The 22,421-nt window shown below is 37.3% G+C and overlaps 1 protein-coding gene across 6 annotated transcripts in view; it reads right to left on the bottom strand.

Annotated features, from left to right (window-relative positions):
• The window catches only part of PPFIA4 (PPFI scaffold protein A4), a 105,024-nt gene that overhangs the window by 61,734 nt on the left and 20,869 nt on the right, over positions 1-22,421 (bottom strand). For all 6 annotated transcript variants that reach the window (XM_034414165.3, XM_034414169.3, XM_087889296.1 and 3 more), the window contains exon 2: positions 17,793-18,647. In XM_034414165.3, the coding sequence (XP_034270056.1) occupies positions 17,793-18,029 (237 nt within the window). In that variant the 5' untranslated portion in view covers positions 18,030-18,647. The remainder of the gene's footprint in view (positions 1-17,792; positions 18,648-22,421) is intronic.

Raw genomic sequence — 22,421 nt, 5'->3', positions numbered from 1 at the left:
GGTGTTTAATAAGAAAATGGTCATAGCAAAATATATATCAAAAGGAGTAAGGAATTAGTTAAGGTACAGTTTTGATGGAAATAAAACATTGTTTGGAAATCTGTGATAAAGGCTATGCAAGAAGACTTCAGCAGAGTAAATAGAATTAAAATTAAAAGTGGTTGTAGATGACCAGGCTGAGCCCAAGGCGTCAAACGTGTCATCAGTGTTGAGTCCCTTCCCACCAATAAGAGATAAAAGTCCAGCCCATCTTGAATTCCATTGATTCTTATCTATCACCAATTTGCTTTGACCATTAATAGTTCAGATTCTTGTACAGTGCATAAGATTGCAATAAACCTTTATATTCATTTGAACTGCTTGGACTTCTGGTTTTCCTGTACTTGACAGTGGTAATAAAATTTGGAATGCAACTGAAGTTAGGGAATGTTGGAAAGAGTGTTTCTATCAGAATTTATAGAGTTGTAGTAGAATTGAAATAATTACCATAAATTATGAACCTCAAAAATGCTGTGAGAAAGTTGAATAATGTAAGGTTGCAAGAATAGATGATATAACATGGAGAAATACTAAAATATTTGATATGATTTGCTTATGGTGAGGCTAGGTAATTGTTCCACTTTAATGTAAGTACTACATCTATGTCTGATGGTTAGAAATATACTATTATTATTCCCTTATATAAAAGGAAGAGTAGCAAGAGTATATGCAAAAACTACAGAGATTTTTTTTCTTATGAATGCCAGGAAAGATTTTAGCAGAATTTCAGGTCACAAGAAAGTTGCTTAAAAGGGAATAGTGTGATTGGTATACGGCAGTGGTGGGTTGCTACCGGTTCTACCCGGATCTGCAAACCGGTAGTGGCGGCAGCGGGAGGCTACACCTACCCATGCCGGATGCTTCTGCACATGTGCAAAAGCTTCATGCGCACGCACAAGCGCACATGCATGCACGAGCAAACCAGTAGCAATGGGTTTTGCAACCCACTACTGGTATACAGTACAATATGTAAAGTTTTTTTAAAGAAACATTTAAGTATTTTTGCATGGGACTCAAGATTCCTTTGTAAGTTTGTAAGTTCCTTTGTAACAGCAAAATTCTGTTAATGTAAATTAACAGTTAGTATTCATGGTTGTGCTTCTTATCTGGACTATCTCAAAGGGTTAACATAAATCTTGCAAGACTGAAAGTACTTTTCCCCTCTTTTCTCTTTCCCCTCCAAAACACGAGAGAGGGCCACTTCTGAAACTCTTGGTTTCTCCACCTGTAGAATGAGATAACTTTTACATGCCTGTTTGTCTAATCTGCAGCTCTTCCTCCTGCCTATCAAGATAATTCTCACACGGCATTATAGATACAGATTTGTGAGATTTCCTTAATGTTTAAGCTAAACAGCAATTTAAAACTGTTACCTTTTGGAACCCAATATTACCTTGTCTCATTGGTATCATGGTTCTTGTAGATACATTTAACAAGTTTTTCCTCCTTTTATTAATGCAATTCTTTATAAGATGATATTATGTTGAATGATAAAATGTACAGTCATAAACTTGGCAAGACACCAGGATCAGCTTTAGTTATGGCACCGGCCCAGGACACCAAAGCTTAAGGGGCTCCATTACCATCCTCCTTCCAAATTATTCTAAAAATACATTTTCACATCAGCAGGAAGTGGCACCATCATTCAACATGGCCTAGGGGTGCCATATACTCTTAAGTTGACTATATGAATTGTTGTTGTTGTTGTTAGTTGAGAAGTCGTGTCCGACCCATCGCGACCCCATGGATAGTCTTCCTACATCTCACCCTATACAGCAAGAATGATAACACTTGTTGCTTTTAAATTTAAATATTTAATAATTATTAGTTTATGGTTTTTTCAGAAACAAAATCCAGTAATATATGAGGTTGTCAAACTCTTTTATATTTCCTATCAAGTTGTTTCATTCTTTTTAAAAAAACCTTTTAAAGTATCTTAATAAGATCCATACATCATAATATCTAGAATAAGTATATCCACTAAAATCAATGGAATTTTAACATGACTGACTAGAATGCCATCTATTTGAATAGATCAATTCTAAGCATGACTATGTCTGGATGGGATCCATAATAAACCATTCTTTATTTATTTTTATTTTTTCTTAATAGAAGGAAGAAATAAATAATTCTGGAGTACTGGTCTCATTTGAGGCCTCTAATTGGAATAATGGTTTCTGCCAAACTTATTTTGTGAGTCAAAACAGATGCCAAAGCAATCAGTACTATTGACTAAGCATCACACAAATAATTAGCCCAATGGGTAGCCAGAAAAACCCTTCAAAACCCCTCAAAAAAGGGGGGGGCAGAAAATAATGTCCCAATCAATCAGCACAGTGGTTTCAAACTTCTCATAATTGTCAATATGCCTCTTTAGTTTGCAGAAACAAATATTAGCTGAAATGTTAGAAAATAAAATAGCAGTAGTGATAGCTGTAATAATAATAAAACAACAAAATTTTCTTAGCCATCTTTCATGTCTGGGGCTTTGCCCAAAAATTAAGAAATATTGGATAAAAATAAAAATTTGGATATCAGAAATAATTGCGGAGGATATTGAGTTAGAACCAGAAATCTTTTTGTTAGGAATGCTTAAACAAAACATTAGAAAAGAAAAAAAGTACCTAATATTACATATAATTACGGCAGCTAGGTTAGCCCTAGCACAAGTCTGGAAAACAGATCAATTGCCAACGGAGCAGCAAATAATTCAAAAAATTTATACATGTGCAGAAATGGATAGACTAACGTTGAAATTGAAAGATAAGGAAGACTCACAGTATTTTAAGATATGGGACAGTTGGTATGAGTGGATAAACCAATGGAAAAGAAGGTAAAGTCAAATTTAGTAAGAAATTAAAAGTAATAATTATACACCGTCATTAAGGAAAAAAGGAAATAAGTCACTGTGTATATTTGTATTTATATACATTATATATACTTAGTTTGTTTGTTGTTTGTTAATACTGTTGATTGTATTTTAAGGTTGTGAATGTTTTATATAATTTTATTTTTTAAAAAATCTAATAAAGTTTGTTTTTTAAAACTAAAAAAAAATAATAATAATAAAACAACAAAATTTTCTTAGCCATCAGAGTTCAAGCTCAGTTTTTCTGAGATTGCACATGAGCACAGCTGAACTGTCTCTGCAGCCATTATTTCAAACATAAAAATCTCTGTTGGATTATCTAAAAAAAACCCCACTAGTTCACCATACTATTTCTCACATGGTAAAGTGGGAAGCTTTTAGAAAGCCCACAACAAATATGACAGCCCCTTTCTCCTGTTCTTCCCCATTCAAAGTATTCAGAATGGGGTATTCAAAGCGTGCTGCCTCTGATTTTGGCCTTGGCATAAAAGCATCTTCAAAAAGAAGAGGGTGAACAATCACTGTCAGTTGAACCCCTGTTATCAGTAGAACTTAATTTTGTAGCTATTTAAACATACAGACTGAAGTGTGTGAAACAAAAAAGATAAAAACTAACAGGAACTCATAATTAAAATGAAAGAAAGAGAGAACAAAGCCAAAAGTGTAGGAAGAAAAGGAAGAAAAAAGGAATATAAAGAAATGGGTTCTGATTTTCTTTTATAACAGTTATAAGCAGGGGTGGGTTCTAAAAATTTTTACTACCGGTTCTGTGGGCGTGGCTTATTTTGTGGGTGTGGCTTGATGGTCATGTGACAATTCTTTAGGATTTAGCAGAGGTACTGGTCTACCAGGCTTTTAATTGCTTGCAGAGCTGTACCGGTCTAGTCATTTGTTTTTGGAGGCACTGGTCTACCCATTTATTTTTGCAGACACCGGTCTACTCATTTGTTTTTGGAGGCACTGGTCTACTACCACACTGCCTTTTAACACTGATCAGCTGTAGGGCGGCCCTTTGAAGTCCCGCGGCAAGAGTTTAAACAGTTTTTTTCCTTCTAGACGATCAGCTGGGACTCAGGAGGCAGCAATAGATTGGGGGTGGGGCCAAATAAAAGGTAAGAATAACGCGGAGGGGCAGGGGAGGCACAGAACCGGTTCAGTGACGATATACCGGCTCGGAGGAACAGGGCGGAACCCACCACTGGTTATAAGTATAAATTTAGATTGACTTCTTTAAAATTACAATATTAATTTCATTAGAGGGAAATATTAAAATTGTCAAAGTACAATATACAAAGAAGCAATACTAATCATGTCTCTGGAGCTAACTTATCTAAAAGTACAGCTTAAAGCACAATCAAATCGTGCAAGCTTATTTGACCAGAAAAGACTATAAAAGAACTGGGGGAGGGTGGTGGTGGAGAAATTAATTTCAGGATTTTTTTAAAATATCCTAATTTTAATATATCATTTCTACATAAGATTTCTACAACTCTTGGTAAACGCACTCTGGGAACATAGGCGTATAGAACAAAGTATAAATGTCTGCCCTTTTAATCAACAAACACAGCATGCAGTTTGAAACAGCAGGGGGGATTTAATAAACTGCAAATTCATACTCACTCAGCTATTACTCACTTCCAGAACCCTATACACAATTTTCTGTGATTGTTCAAGTAACCTAAAGCAAAGAACAAACATTTCTAAATGAGTAGTTTCCAAAAGTCAAGGGCCCCATTTCTTACATACAAATGCCAATCATACCAGGACACCTTTGAGGGGCATATTTGTTTCCAGGAAGCAGCCCTAGAACTATTAGCTCTTAATGTTGGTGGTATAACCAGCAGCACTAACACTGCCCAAGTCCTCTTGCCCTCACAAAGACTTTTGGCGCTACCAATTGCAACTTGGTTTCCATTGCTTAACAAAGAAAAAAAGCAGGATGTCATGCCCGCAAATAACTTCTGAAAGAAGATGCAAATCTGTATGAAAGTATAGACAGGCCTGAAAACCTAATAACCCTGGAGTATTTCTATCTAGAAAAAGGAAATTGTAGGATGGATAGGTATTGCAAGCAATACCCTGCTTACCTGAAACATGAACATGCTGAAATTAATGCCATTGGGAAGATGGATGTTTATGAATTGGTGCCCTGTATTCATGCAGGAAAATCATAGCCACCTTGATCAATAAATCCATAGCTCTACAGACTGAAGGGAGAGTAGCAACTAAGTCCAGGAAGGAAGGTTAGAAACAGCACAGATTCTAGATGCCACTGCACACCTTGGTTTGAGATTCAAATCAGTAGGAAATCACTTCCTATTGTACCTAGAAGGATGAGGCGGATTGGGCACTGTAACAGTGTCACCAAAGCTTGCAGAAATTCCCCATCTGCTGCCTGTGTTAATCACATCGCTTTTCAAGATACAGAGAAGGCAGATGTATGATTTGGTAAGAGAGGCACAGGAGCTACAAGCAGGAGCTGGGAGCCAAAAGAGCCAGCAGCCTCCCCCAGAGGATCTCGCAGATACACAAATGACCTAGTTTGCTTTGCATTGCTTGCATGTTCCCTACCCTGAATGTTAGAGGCAGAGGAATTGAAGCAGGAGCAGAAAGTAAATCACTGGATAGCCCCTTAATCCAAGCGGCTGCAGAGCCCAGGAGGCATAACCCTCCCTTGGTGACCTGGCATGCTCTCTGCCCAGCTGCTCAGCATGAACAGATACTATTGCTAGGGCTCTCACTCCAAAAGATGAGCGATTAGCAGGAAGGTAGCAAATTGAAGGCGGGAAGGGGAGAGTTACGCAAAAGTTAGTTGGAACCTTCAGCATGGACCGTAGCATATATATTGATAGAACTGGGTGACCCAGCTAGAGAACGGCCAAAGGGCAGATGGTTCAGTGAGGAAGGAGCAAGACCATAACATGAGAGGGCCAGCTCAAGTATTTAGCTTTTCCCATCCTTGTCAAGTTCTTATAGGATAACTGTGGCAGCTTAGCAGTAGAAGGGGGTTGGCACCATCATAAAACAGCAAGTGGTGAAGTCAAACTCTTTAGTTCAGCAGACAATTTATTAAGGAATTTCATCAAAATACAGACACATGTTAATTCAAACCCCAATCACTATGATGCTAACAACAGACACTTGCACTGCCTTCAAACAACTCCCTTACCCTTAGTTTAATTTTATTTTTCTGAAGAAAAACTCCCCATCCCCACAACAATAGTATTAAGTAGATAAAACAATGAAATGCTGACAATTATATTTCAATATACTGCTATCTCTATGACACTTTGTCAAGTCAACATTTCTCTACACTGCTACACCTATACCTGGTGGTACAGTAATGAGACCAGGTGCTTAGACCAAGAATTGGTTAGTTAAAGTATCCATGTTTAAAATAAAATATTTTTTATTTAAGAAAATTTATATAGCTGCCCAACTCAGTCTGTGACTCCGGCAGGCTTACAAGAATAAAATATCAATTAAAATACTGGAGGGGAGCCCTGCTTCCCACATGTAGCTTTCACTAAACGCCTTTCATTCCTAAGAACAAAACAGTGAAACAAAAGAAACAGTAAAGTATTTATCACTATACTTGTTATTTATTATATTTGTAAGCCATATACTTCCAATACAACCAACCAAGTCATCTAAGATTAATTCAAGTTAGCAGACTGGATTGTGTTTATTCACAGATGACCACTCAAAGAACTGTACTTATAGTTCAATAACCTTTTTTTCCTTTCATTGTGGATTTTCATGAGTCACAAACTATGTCACTAGCCAGTTTACCAGAAGAAGAAATTTGTTATCATACGGCAACTGAAAATGGATCAGCTCTTCCAATAATTGCATCTGTCTTATAATGATGTCCAATCTACAGCCCTTAATAAATAATTGAGCTTATATGGCCATCAGATATAACTGAAGAGAAAAAATTGTCTATGGAGATACTCAATTAACCAGAGCACCCATCCCCAGTCATCTTTCCTGGTTTCTTAGAGAAGCAATAAAAATGCTTACAAGGCAAAAGGATTCGAATAACAAGGAGAAAGCATACTTGATGGCAAGGAAAGCTATGACAAGTAAAAGGAGACAACACTTAGACATGATTCACTAAACAATCTTTATTCTAAAATACAGAACCTTTCTTTTCTCAATAAACCATTGTTTATTGTCATTACCTCACTACCTCTGGCCTCATAGATATATGCATGCTTAGAGCTACAAAAATGCATTTATAGGGTTGCATCCCTGCCTTTTTAGGTTTGTTATTGTAGTTACCAATTTCAAAATAAATGCAATTTTTGCTTTTACCAATTGATAGGTATTGTGGTCTCTGTAATTAACAAACCCATAAAAGAGAAATTTCTTCTACAGTACTACTACTGCTCTTGTGGAGTCAGTGCAAAGCATAAGAGGCTATACATATTTAGTCAGTCTGTAGAAAAACTTGATGGTTGTCATTATTCATCTGGAGAAATGCCTTGCTGAAAAAAACCATGCCCTTTAGATAGAATGTAGAAGGCCAGGAATGAATTTGGTTTTATAAAATTATAACAGTTAAAAAGGAAGAACATAACAAACATCCAAAATTAATGAAATGAAATGAAATGAAATGAAATGAAATGAAATGAAATGAAATGAAATGAAATGAAGAATGAAATGTTTCAAATGATGTTGAGAAGTTGGGTGAATTGGAAGACAATATTATGTCTTCAAAAAAATGAAAGAACTTTAAAAGAATGAATTTACAAAAAATAAAAGTATGTTGTAAAGGATTGGTTTTTTGAAAAAGGAAGGAAGGCAAGATTTTTTTCACAAGGCACAAAATTCTCCAGCTCAATAAACCCAACATAATGGGCTCTTAAAAAGCCACTTTCAATGAGTAAATGTGATTCAAGGAGGTAAAAAATAGGGTGTTTTTAGATTTAAACAGTTCCAAAATGGCATTGTGAAGAAAAAACCCATCTGTGTGGTTTTTAGAGGCCATTTAGAAACAATGAAGAATACATCAATCAATCTGAAGTCAGTCTTTGAAAGACTCTGCTTATCAAGTTTTACTAATTATATAAATATAAAGAGGATACACTCACATTTCTTTGTAAATCAGATACTATACTATCTACCAGGTCACAAAAGTAACTTAATGTGATTCAACTTTGTAAAAACATTTTAGAACAGTAATTTCTAACTGCAGAACCAGATGTAAAAATAAAGTTAATATTTGCCCCTTCTTAATATAGTTTGTGTATTTTATTTCTTTATTTGAATCCCAGATTTATTGAGCTGAAAGAACTCCATATTAATGTCACAAATGAAGGAATGTGCGGGAAAGGAAAAATGAACAGATAACCAATCTTTGAGGTGCGAAATATCATAACCCATATTCATTTGTCAATAGATTACATTAGCTGCTTATACATTATTAGGGAGTCTTCCATATATACTTTGTTATATATTAATCCTGCACATTCCACACTTTTCTATTTGACTGGCAGAATGAAAGCAAAATTCAAGCAGAAACTTTATTTAATCATATATAGACAAAGATATTACCATTTTGCTGAAAACTAGTTTGTTGCAGTGATTAAAATGCTGACCTAGAAGCCAGGAAATGGTCAGAACTAGGCCTCCTCAGGCATGAAAGCCAGCTGGCCAGTCACTCTGTCAGCCCAATCTATTTCATAGTTATTGTGGAAAAAATAGGATGCAGGAACATTATATATATTTAGATATGTTTGCTACCTTGAATTATTTATTTTAAAAAGTAGAATGAAATAATAATTATTGTGGTTCATCACAAAGTCATTCTGGTATTTAAATTGGTTTGGCATTTTAATCGACCAAGGTATTGCACAGGATGTAAACTGCTCTAAGTAAAGCTGCCTTTTGCAATTGACTGATGGTGATTTCAATGGTGTTCAAATGGTGCTCCAGATGTTCTGGGATTGCACCCAAGGACCCCATTACTATTGGTACTATTTTTGCTTTCTTTTGCCACAATCATTCTACTTCTATTTGCAGGTCTCTGTATTTTGGGATTTTTCTCCAGTTCTTACTTTTATTCTGCCATCTCCAGATAGTGCAACGACCACTATCCAGTGTTTTTGTCTTTCTTATTGACAATTGTAAAGTCTGGGGTGTTATGTGACAGATGCTTGTCTGTTTGAATTTCTAAAGTCCTAGAGTAATTTAGCTTCTTCATTTTCTTTGACTTTCTCTCTTTTATGGTCCCACCAGTTCTTGCTTGCAAGCAAATGGTATTTCTTGCAGATCTTCCAATGCACCATTGTTCCTACTTTGTCATGCAGTTGTTTGTAATCAGTCTGTGTGATCTTCTTGCACAGAATGTAGCAACTCGCCATGGCCAACTCACTGCAGGACAACTTGCCACAAGAAAATTCAATGATGTAGGACAGCCATAACCTGATTTATTCAGTATTATTGACAGAGGAATTAATGCAATAACAAACGGGAATAGTGATAGGGAGTCTCCTTGAAAGATCATTCTCTTAATATTAACCTCTCTCAGTCTGGCACCATTGACCAGCAATTGTGTCTTCCACAAAGCTGCCAATGTTTCTACTGACTCCTGTTACTTCTAGGCACTTGATTATCCAATCATGTGGCAGGGAGTTGACTGTCTTCTTGTGATCAGACCAGGGGTGAAATCCAGCAGGTTCTGGAGAACCCGTAGCGGAAATTTTGAGTACTTTGGAGAACCAGTAGCGGAAATTTTGAGTAGTTCAGAGAACCAGCGAATACCACCTCTGGCTGGCCCCAGAGTGGAGTGGGGATGGAGATTTTGCAATATCTTTCCCTCAGGAGTCGGGTGGGAATGGGGATTTTGCAGTATCCTTCCCCTGGAGTGGGGTGGAAATTGAGATTTTGTAATATCCTTCCCCTGCTCACCAAGCCACACCCACCAAGCCACGCCCACAGAACAAGAAGTTTTAAAAAATTTCACCACTGGATCAGACCAAACTATATTCAAGTCGATCTTCCTTCTCTTACAGTTTTCCAAAGTCACTATGTCAATTAGGAGTTGATCTTTTGTTCCTCTGCTTTTAGAACTTTCCTTTCAGCTCAGGTGGAAAGAACTTGTTTTCAACTAGATGCTGTTGGACTGCATCAGCTACAAACCAGTTAGCAATTTAAAAGTTGTTGGTAATCAGGTAATTGGTTTGTAGTTGCCTGGTGCTGTCCCTTTTGTTGAATCATTCCTTATCAAGTAGGTTTTGCCAAATGTTAGCACTCTTTAATTTCACCTCCTTGCAGTATGTTGTTAAACTGCTTGGTAATGAATGAGTGTAGACCAGTTAGATCAGAGATGGGTTTCAGCAGGTTCTGACCAGTTCGGGAGAACCGGTAGCAGAAATTTTGAGTAGTTCGGAGAAACGGTAGTAAAAATTCTGACTGGCCCTACCCCCATCTATTCTCGGCCTCCCAAGTCCCAGCTGATCTGGAGGAAATGGGGATTTTGCAGTAACCTTCCCCTGGATTGGGGTGGGAATGGAGATTTTACAGTAACCTTCCCTTGGATTGGGGTGGGAATGGAGATTTTACAGTATCCTTCCCCTGCCACACCTACCAAGCCACGCCCACCAAGCCATGCCACGCCCACCAAGCTACATCCACAGAACCGGTAGTAAAAAATTTTGAAACCCACTACTGAGTCAGATGTTTCAACCAAAAACCTGCAGTTCATCTTCACCTGGTGCTGACCAATTCTTGATCTTCCTTGCTCTTTTCTCTACAATTTCTGCTGTTATTATAAATTGTTCCATCTCATCTTCTTTTTTATTCTCATCCGCCTCCTTTAACCAAGCTGAATCCTTGTATTTCTTTGGGTTATCACATATCTGCGCCCAGAACTGCACTGTTTCTTCCTTGTCAGGTATTAACTATAGTTTATTTCAGTTTCTCCATGGGTCGATTGATGAAATGTTTCTGATTTTATTTAAATTGGAGATTTTATCTATAGTATTCAATTCAAATTTCATAGATGATTATCTTTTATTATTTGCTGATTTTTTATTTCCAGTGCTTCTTTAATATTCCTAGTTTTTAGATGATACTTCTTGATGAAGTATTCTATAGTCTTCTAGTTTCTCAGCTTCTTTTCTTTAAATTGCTTAAACTTATTTGCATCTGATTTTAGCATGTTGATTTTATTTTCCAGTCTGATCTTCCATTTTAGTGGTGCAATGTTTAGCTTTCTTTTTCTTTGATTCTGCATCCTGGGTATTCAATTATAACTGCAGCCATACTGTACAGTATTCAGTTTGTTTCTTGAAGTGAGCTAGTGTCTATATTTAATATTACAGACTGGCATCTCTTAGTATTTGTACTCGCTGTTTCTTTGGAGCAATCTTCAATGAAGGCAACCTTATTTCATTGTTTTATGCTGTTCTTTTCTTTGTTTCAATTCTTCATTTTCAGTTAGAAGGCTTTTGTTCTTTCTGAAACGAAGGCAGAGGAGAGAGTGACTGGTTTGGGAATGAAAATGAGTCAGTAGAAATGCTGGCTGCCTCTACTGCTGGTTTCCTCTGGTTTGCCTCTATAGTCTGAGCTACTTTTGGCAAGGTTTTGATTTCTTTACCCTGGGTAGACCTTTGCAGTTCTCCCAATTCTGCTCCTGTGAATACTTTACTTTGTGTTATAAATTGCTGTTGATCTGCTATTCCCTGTTCTGTTACTTTCTGATTCTGGATGTTGCTCTTTCCAGACTAGCTATATTCTTTCTGATATCCTTTTCTTGCTGGACTTGATTTGTAATAACATATCATTATTTCTTTGTTTTCAATCTTTGTATATTTGTGACTGATAAACAACTTTTCTTCCAATAGTCCTGCTCCTGCTGGCCTTGGTTGCTCAGCCAACAGTCCTGAGCCCTGTAGCCCATTTGTCACCAGACAATGTCACCAGAGGTCCAGGAATTCCAACACCTAGCATGGTCCTTGTTGACCTAGATGATTATCAATCTGGTATGGGTTACTGCAAATTACTGTATACCTCATCATTTTATTTACTGGGGAAACATTCTTTGTCTGGGTCTTCTGATAAGATTTGCAAATACAAGTAGAATGACTGTTGAAAAGGTCAGGGAAAAATGTGCTACCATAAGTAACTGTTCCTTGAGGGAAGAAATCTTGCAGTTGTGGCAAAACAGACAATGAGCTAGACGTTTTGGAATATTTAAACACCCATATTGTTGCGGCATAATTTTTAGAGCAAAAATCCAGGCCCATAATGCTATGAGATTTAATTCTCACACAATCAGTGAAAAATTATATAAAAGCAAACGTATCATGATAGCAAAACATGATAATGTGACAATGACAAAAACAAAGACTGCAAAGAGGCAAGCTAATCTGCTCAAAAGAGAGAGGATGTATTCCTAGATACAGTGGGAAGGAAAATGAAATGTAAGAGTGTTAGGTTATACTGAACTTCATATGGAACAGTGCAGTTGCTGAAATACTTTTGTTACGACTTCCTACTTCCTTTAATATACATTTCAATACAATATCCAACAAAATGGATCCACATGGAACTTTATCAAAAAAAAAAAAAAAGCCGGACTGCTGAACTCACTATAGCACAAACCAACACAAACTATGAAAAGGATAAAACTACTATACATTAAAAACATCTCAGAAACAATAAACAGACTGCCATTTGACATTATTGTAGCATACAAACCAACTAAAGCTCTCCAAAATCTACATCTACATCTACAACACAAGAGTTTAAGGCCACTTATATAGGACAGGTAGGCAGAAGACTAGCAGACTGCATCCATGAACACCAACTAGCTATCAGAAGACACAATGAAAACTCTTTAATTTCATAACATATGGATAAATGTAATCTGAGAAAGCTTCCTAGATCAAGCTACCGGTAAATCAAAAATGGTAGGGAATTCCTGGAAGCTTGGAAGTCAAGCAAATCGGCCATCAAAAGGCAACTAGAGATAAATAACACACACCATTCCAAGACAATAAAAAAGCTAAAAAGGGAACTAAAAGACCAGAACACCTCCTTGAAAGTAATCAACACTCAGTTAAGCATGAAGTAACACCAGGATTATCACCAGACAAACAATCAAGCAGTAAATAATACCCTAATAATGGAACCACCAACTCAGGCAAACAATCAAGCAGTAAACAGCTTAATTAAAGAATTACCAAAGAGAAAACAATGCCTCCACCAACACTGACAAGGCAAGCAATGGTATATAAACACAGCAAATCCCACTTGCTTCTAGTACTGAAGATGTTACCTAGTCTGGTAATAAAATGTTTGCAAGCAAATAACTAAGCTCATAGAACATCAAAAACTCCATAGTTGAGCCCTGAGCTACATACCTTCTCTTCTATTAGTATATCTTTATTACTTGTCATTCTTGAAATTTTTGCTAAAGGTTTATTCTTGAATATGATAATTCCTTCTTGTCACTGTATCCAAATCTTATTTATTTATTTAAATTTATTATAGCCACCCAACACTTATGGATTCTGGGTGGTGGTACAAAACTAAACCAAATAAACAAGCACACACCAAATCCATAAAAACAAGCAAAACCTAAAACCACAAAGTCGCCCCAGACTAAAATGATCTAAATAATACAAAGCAAAGCAAAAGACTACTACTTCAAAACAATATTAACCCCAGGCCTGGGTCCAAAGACAGGCTTTCCAGAATCATAGGAGACAAGGTGCTATCCCTTTCATTAAATTACTATCAACTGTAAATCCCTTTGGAATCCAACCTAGTAAAAATACGTGCTTTTTGTAATTATTATAATAGTTCATACATGAGGGAGACAGTGTAATATTTGCTGTCAAGCCCTTACAGAAGGACACAGAGACTTTAATATGGAGTTTAAAAACATGAATCGAGGAAAAGATATAAAGACTTGGAAATGGAGTTCCCATTGATTAGATAAGCCATTAAAGAATCTTGCCATCAATTAATTGTTTATTGCTCCTCCTGTTTCTCTCTAAACTCCTCACAATTCTTACAGAGTTCAGAAACCTATAATAAGGAACCAGCCTTCTTTTTAACAACAGTAACAACAAAATGAATGTTGGCTAAAGTTGCAGAAAAAAATGAAGCTTTTTAAACAGTTGTCTTTATCTGGTTCTTTCAGTTTTGATATGGGTTAGCAATATTTTGCAGGAATCTGAGGCCTAAGAATAAGGTCACAAAACTGATGGGGAGGTACAATCTGTGATTCCAATTCTCACACGTATGACCAAAGCCAGAATACTTAGGCTAAAATATGGGGAAATTCCTTCTGTACCGTGCTGTGCTGAGCAAAGGTAAGGGGCATGAAGCCATGGAGGTAATGAGTGTTGTATGCATGGGAACTCAGTGTAATGCTTTCCCAAATGGATTATGAGCTTGATGACAATCTATTTCCTGCAACTATCAGAAATTGTAATAAGAAAACCAAATAAAATTAAGTGACTCTTCCGATTTCATGAGATTTCAGCTGAACCACAAACATTGGAATCAATAATTTCCATTTTCACAAGGCTGAATGTGCAAGATATACCCATTACATGCGACTGAAGATTTTATCAAGTTGCCCATGGCACCAGAATAAAATAAGTTCTGGCGCTTTACAGTTGAGCAGTCTAGGCCTTAAAGGTTACACAAATGATTAAATGTCAATGGGTAGTCTCACATATCTGACCTTTACTTAACTTTCAGATGTTATCACATCTGATATTGGGATTGATTTGTTTGTGAAGAAGCCAGATCTGGTTGTTTGTTTATTGCAAAATGTACAATATTTTATGGACATTTCAGAAGGGGGTGGTCTCTTAGAAGGGCACTCTTCTGGAACATAACTAGGTTCTTCAAATAATACACATAGATCTTGTGTGTATTGACCTAGCTCTTCTCAGAGAGAAGAGCTGTCCAGTCTCCTAGCTGCGGGAGTTCAATATTCAAAACCACTGATGAAAGAGAGGAAGTGGGAATGATGGAACCAAAGAAAATAATGTAGGGAACTCAAAGAATATTTCTTCTCTTGACAATAGAGTGCCATAATTCTTCAAATATTTTATTGATTCCCAAGTAGAATTGTATTAATGCATACAAAATCTTTGCAGTAATAGATACATTTCTCCTATACTTTTCCTGGCAGACCCTTTCAAATTGGGATTTAAGCCTCATTAATTCCAACCCACATCTGAGTTAACAATTGAAAATCAACAAAATATTATCTCACTGAGCATTTATCTTGTCTTAGGTTATAGCTTTTGTGACTGGCAGTCATCTGTTTGAAACATTCATCAAAAAAGCCCTGAACAGTGTCACAAAACTGACATAGTTATTCACATCTGGGCTGCCTCTCTCTCTATCAGAACACTAATTATAAATCCCACATTAATTCAGTCCAAGAGGTCTTAGAAAGATGTACAACTCATTGAGAAAGGAAAGTACTAAATCTGCCCTGATTTCATTGTACATCAACCAAAAAAGCAACAGCTCAGCGATTGAGAACTGATGCAACTCCCACTACCGCTGATGGACCCTGGATTGCATGTGAGTTGTCACTAGGAATGAATTCCATCCACCATATTTGTGGCACTGGTTTATTACTCATTAGCCAATCATTCTCAGTTGCCACACGATTATGACACTAAAAAAATGCTAGCAATTTGTTCCACATAAAATTCAAGAGATTTACAAGTATAAGCATAGTTTATTTCTGGCGTATTGGTACTTTTTCTCATTCTTCATGGATGAGATGAGTAGCTGATCCTACTGTCAGAGCTTCATTCAGGCCACATTTAACAGTGGGAGAGTTAAGGATAAAGCTGAGGTAGATATGTTGTTTTTACTACAGATATAAGAAGACCTAATAATAAACATCATACACCACAGAATCCAAACTACATTTCACAGAATCCAGCCTCTATTTTTTGTTTCTCTTTCTCCCATCCTTATGTGGTGACAGACTTCTTGCTATTTGTTTCTCAGCCTTGGATCATAATGGCACCTGCATTGTCTTTTGATAAAAGTCCTGTCTTGTTTGCAAGCTACCCACTCATAGTCTAAAAGCTCGTAAGATAAATCATAGATAGATCCAAAAGCTTAGATAAATTCACACATAATTCTTACACCGAATATTATGTAGAAACTTGTGTATAAGTAAGCACTGCAGCTTGCTGCAAAACTAGCTTATGTAACTTCAAGAACACATGGCACCACACAGTTTAAGAATGCTAATGAGGAATAAACCATAATTTAAATAATTACAGATGTTAGAAATTTACTATGATAATCATACTCTATATTTCAAAATTGCTGTAATTAAATATGAATAATTAAGACTAAAGAGCTCTTTTCTTTAGCCTGAGGCATTTAAAACTACCTGGCGAAAGGAGCAATTACAAAATAAACTAATTCCATATGTAACATCAGAGAAATTTTCAAGATTTAAGATTTAATGTTCATCACATAATCTTTATAAAACATGTTGCCAGAAGTAGAGTGGATAATGTCATCTATAACAGATATGCAGTCCAGGCCATTTATGATTTATACTACTACAGTACTTGTGATCCTTGAATGCTACTTGAAAAAGCCAATATTATAACAGATGGGTGAAGTTACCAATGGATGTCAAAATGACTTAAGTTTATATTTTGCAAGAATCAGCTGATCAAAGCATTTATACTGCTATTGTAAAAATGCTAACTGTCCCTTCAGGGAGAATAGTGATGCATTTCACCACAATCCTAAATTGAGTACCGTATTTTCCGGCGTATAAGACGACTGGGCGTATAAGACGACCCCCAACTTTTCCTGTTAAAATATAGGGTTTGGGCTATACTCGCCATATAAGACTGCCCCTCTTCCAATGCACACCAAATAAAAATTAAAAAACATCAACTGGCTCACCTACAATGTAAAAGCAGCTATGCTAGACCCAAAATGTCAGATCGTCAGAGTAAAAGGGAAAAAACTTTTTTTCTTTTACATGGTTTCTGGCGATCCAAGCTGAGTTGCAGGGAACTCAGCTGGGATTGTCAGAGCTGGGATCGTCAGAGCTGGGATCGCCAGAGCCATTTAAGGCTCGTCAGAGCCTTTTGGGCTGGTCTGCCTGGTTACAGGAGAACGACACTCGGCGTATAAGACGACCCCCAACTTTTGAGAAAATTTTCATGTGTTAAAAAGTCGTCTTATACGCCGGAAAATACGGTACCTCAGTCGTTTTAGCTAGATTAAATTTATATTTATTAGGGCTGGACAAGTTTGGTTTCAATTCAAAAGAGGTGCTTTGGAGAGCTTAGGAGTGTGAATAAAACACCTGCCTGTAACTCATTAAAGCAACTTTTCCAGCTGCAGCTGCACAATCCTGAAAACCGAAACAGGTACTTTAATTTCTCACAGTTAACAGTATTCGCTCTAGCATTTTTTTCAAAGAATCTCTTCCTAAATGAATCCAAAGCATTACACATCCCTAAAATTATTCTCTCTCCATTAAATTGAAAATGAGTCTGTAACTTTTCAAAGAATCTAATGGACATTCAGCTGTTGAGGTAGTTTTTCATTTTCATGGTCTTCATCTTGCATAGCTAGACAGACTATCTTTTCTAAATAGTGATGGTAGAAAATTGTTCTAAATGATAAATCCAACACTACTTTAGAAGCATTACCTCTGTCAAACATTGGTGACAAATAAGAAAGCAATGAATACAGTATCATCATTATGTCTTAATGCTTTAGTTTAGCGATTACAGTGTAAAAGCTATTTTCTCTGTGGTAAATCACACAAGAGCAATACACTTGCGCCTAACTATACCTGCTGCTTGTTTATATTTCAGCTAACAAAAATCTGGTCTATTTATCTTCTTACCTGAGGTAGAGCAGAGTTTAACTGTCTCTGCAATTGGTCACGTTCATGCAAAGTCTCTTGCAGCCGGCCCTGACTCACAGATAGTGTCTCACGTGTTTCCCGAAGAGTCTCTAGCAGTTTGTCTCTCTCATCAAGCATGTTCACCATCAGCTGTTCAAAGTTGGCATCAGAATCAGAGCCTGGCTGTGGCCCTAAGGGGTCACCCTCACTAATGGTAGGCATTACCTCACACATCATGGCAATATTTTGCCTGTGCTAGAGGAAGAGCTTGAATTGCCAAGGAAATCTCCCTAGAATGCCACTTAAGGCAGTAGAAACAGCAAGTTAAGGTCACATGGTTACTGTAGGCCACTGCAGATTGTGGCAACTGTCAAATGTAGATGATAAAGTCCATAAAATCTCCATTTCCTTTTGCAAATAACTGAAACTAACATTACATATCTAGAAAAATCAAAAAAAGTCATCACATCGTTACGCTCAATGTATATATAAAGTAATTAAGATCAGCAAGGCCCCTAGATTGAACTGACAATGTAATCTTGTGAGAGTCATTCCCATAATCTTCGACAGATATTCCTTTGATCTCTCAGATGATGACCATCAACCAGGGCAAAGAATTCTTTGTTGTTAAAAATGTTCATTGTTTCCATTCAGCACCAAAATCCTTGCTGTTTTAAGATCTAGAAAGGATTAGAAAGCCTACAAAACATTTCACTTGTCTTGATATGATCAATAAAAATCAACTTAGGTAGCTCAACTAATAGTTTATGAAATCCAAAGGGAAAGTAGACTGATCATTCTTGAAGCAAGATTAAACTTTTGCCAAAGATTCATCTTTCATTCTTCATTTAGAATCTGTTGGAAAAGAAAATATTTAGAGATTAGAATGGTCAATTGTGTTTAATTTAGATCAAAAGTTTTTCATTTCAAGCCAAAATTCAGAAGGGGAACAATTTATGGAGAATTCTGGAAATTATGGAGATTAATACAGTTTACCATTTGTTCCCTATAGCCATTCTTAATTTAACAATCAGGTTTTTAATGTAAATACCATAGAGCATTTATTCTAATTTCAGAGCTTTAATGTTTATTGAACATTGTATCTTTTGCAGACCACTTTACTGTAATGTATCTTGAAATTAAGTATATTTTGCCTAGATCCTTTTAACCTAAATTCTATTGCAGAATATTTGCTTATTTTTATCAGAATACTAGACGACCCATGACTCTTTGGATCATAGTTTCAGAGATATTTCCTTACTAGATTCGTCAATGTCTTCAACAATGACAGAGTTTCTACTGTCCTGCCTCCCCAAACCAGCTGGAATACATTCGGAGATGTATCTGTTTGAAAATAGCCCAGTCAAACATCCACACAGGAAATATTTTATGACATTTTATATTATCATAAACTGTTTTATGATCATTTTATGTCATAAAATGATTTATAAAATTTACCAAATTTCAAAACCCATTTGAAGTACCTTGGTTCAAAAGATTTTACCTTATGGCCATGATGACGAACCTATGGCACACAGAGCCCTCTTCTGGCACGCGCACCGTCGCCCCAGGTCATATCTCTGTGGCGTTTCTTTCGGGAGCTACTGTTTCCCTGCAAATGACGAAACAGAAGCTCACGAAAGAAAAAGATCTTACCTCCTGCCACACCGCCGGTGTTGGGATGCCCCGCCTCCCGCCAGCCAGCTAGTGTTCGGGTCAGCATGTCCGCACATGCACACATTTGTGCATGCCTGCACATGTCCGCACATGCGTGTGTTTGCACACATGCACACCTTTCAGTTTGGGCATGCACGCACATGCATTTTGGGCATTCGGTGCCTAAAAGGTTCACCATCACTACCAGTAGTGGGTTTCAAATCCCATTGCTACCAGTTCGCTCATGAGCGGGTGCGGGTGCAGCACTTCTGCGCATGCGCAGAAGCATCCAGGTGGTGGGTGGAGCCTCTCGCTGCCGCTGCTACCAGTTTGCCCAATCCGGGGTGAACCGGTAGTAACCCACCATTGATCACTGCCCTATGGTGTGTGGGAAAACCCCTCTTCCTACAACAATGAAATATTTTGGGGAATATTAAAAGAGGCAGAATATTATATTTCCCCAAATGAAAAATGGAGAAAAATCTTAACAAAGGCAGAAAGCAGCCCCCAGCAGATGCCTGAAGTCTTCAGAGATGGAGATTTTCTGCCCATTAAGAAATCCGAGCCAATCTATTCATAAACAAAACACCTTCAGGTCCAGGTGATGGGATTAAGAAGGACAGAACATGACCTTCAAAACATAATAGGATTAACCCACCACCATTGAAATAGCAAGAGACACAAAAGCCCCTTTATTGCACAATCCCAAGAACAGTTGAAACTTCAAAGTCATAGAAACCAATAAAGCTCCATCCACTCATTCAACCAATTTATCAGATGTCCCAGAACTACATGCTGTTGGTGGTTCAGCTCATCAATAAACAAGAGTCCTTCTTTCCAATCAACCTCCATTTTATTTCCAGGGCCTTTCCCCCAGCTTGGAACTGGACCAGATTTTTCTTCCTACAGGTGTACAATTTCACCCAATTAAAGGTTACAGGAATTAGAGTTGTATTACTATATAAATTTTTCATATTCTTGTACTGCCTCTTGCTTTAGAGTAATGATTTGGTTGTTCCTGCTGCTACCATCCAACTTTACTAAAGTATATCACTTCCAATGTGTGAAAAAGAGAGATCACAACCAGTACTATTTTTCTTGCAATAAAAAGATAAAATCAACATTAAAATTATTTCTCTAGCACCACCTCCTGATCATATAGTACCAAGCCACATGAGTACAGCACTGAATTATTTAATCTCATTCTTTTTAAAATATGACTAATATGATTTATTGAACAAATATTTTGAGTTTATATTCTATGGGAGATGGGCAGTCTAGAAATATGAAATATAAACAAATAAATATTGTGTGAAATAAAACAATACAAGTAGAAGAACCAGAACAAAAAACAATTTAAAACAAGAATAAGTGAAAAAAGAGGGTGCATTTGAATGTCGGTGGCAAAATAGAATGAATTTTTCTCCCACCAAAATTAAGAGTAAATATGGGAGTAGAATATCTCAGAGAGTTCTGACACCAAATACTATTTGAAATCCCTAATAGTCCTAAACCTACAATTTTACAGGCTGATTGCAACTCAATGTTTTTGCTTTGTTCAGATTTTTAAGAGTTTAAGTGGAAGTGAGAAATATGTGCAAGGCAAATCCTCCCACTTATCTTTCAACCCTCTTCTCCAAACCTAAAATTGGCCTAAAATGGCTGCTGGGGAAAAGTTGTTTTAAGAGTGCGCTTTGTCCTTCCCAGAGGTGTCTTGTTCCCATCACCGCCCTCAAAACATTGGAAATACACCCACACACAAACACAAGGAGAAAAATATCAGCCTTATTCCTTTCAGTGGCATAAACACATCGGCAACTTCTGCAGTCTTATAGATTCAGAATAGGAATTATCCACGCCTATATATAAAAGCACTAGCAATAGCTAGATCAAATAAATATATGGCAGGTTGGGGATTGATTTGCACGTGAAATCATCTTGAAATCTTGAACCTGGCCTGGAATGTCATCAAAAAGAGAGTTTAAAATATGGCATTCCAAACCTGGAAATGTTTTTAAAAAAACGTATTATGCATTTACCAAAAAATGACATATTAATTTCAATACCGAACATGCATTCTCAAGACACATGGTACACATGGTAGCACTATTTTTTGTATTGTTGCCAATTCAGAATGGCAACAATAATATATTTTGAATTCAATCAAATAATGCACTGAAGCCAGAATTCACAAAACCGTTATCCAGTAGGCCCGTGATGGTAAACCTATGGCATGCGTGCCAGAGATGGCACGCAGCGCCCTCTCTGTGGGCACACAAGCCGTCACCCCAGTTCAGCTCTGCCATGCATGCATGCGCGCCTCCCATCAGCCAGCTAGCCTTTGGGTCTCTGCTGCGCATGCACAGGGGTGGGGCATGTGCAGGGGGGCACACGTGCATGCACAGGGAACGGGGCATGTGCAGGGGCCACACACACATGCGTGGGGGCAGGGGAAATGAAGTGGGCCGTGCCCCCGTGAAGTGGGCTCAGGAGTGGGCGCAAGGGCTGTGCATGCATTGCATTTTGGGGGTTCGAGGGGCACGTGCATTTGCGCATGCGCACTTTGGGCACTCGGTCTGGAAAAGGTTAGCCATCACTGCAGTAGGCTAATGTTCTCCATAAGTCTGGAAGTACCATCTGTATGTATATTCATAGACTAAGTAGATTTTAGTCTTTCCACTACTATGACAGCCTTCCGCTGAAGAAGTTCACTAAGATATATTATCTACCAAAAAAAATGCCAGGAAAAGCTATCCATAAGTCTCATGAAAACACACTCAAGGGGAAAATTTATCATACTATAAGATTAATGGAAGCCGAAATAGTTCTACCGTTAATACAAGTCAACATATTGCCAAGTATTTCTGAGAAAAGACTCTTGAGTACCACTCTTCCTAAACAAAAAATACCAGATGCCACCAGCAAAACACAATATGCACTCAAACTATTCTACAATTAATTAACATGTAAATA

The sequence above is a fragment of the Pantherophis guttatus genome, chromosome 3 (assembly GCF_059756535.1).
Source record: "Pantherophis guttatus breed Tessera chromosome 3, ASM5975653v1, whole genome shotgun sequence".
Taxonomy (NCBI): Eukaryota; Metazoa; Chordata; class Lepidosauria; order Squamata; family Colubridae; genus Pantherophis; species Pantherophis guttatus.
This window is presented reverse-complemented; position numbering and strand designations above follow the sequence as displayed.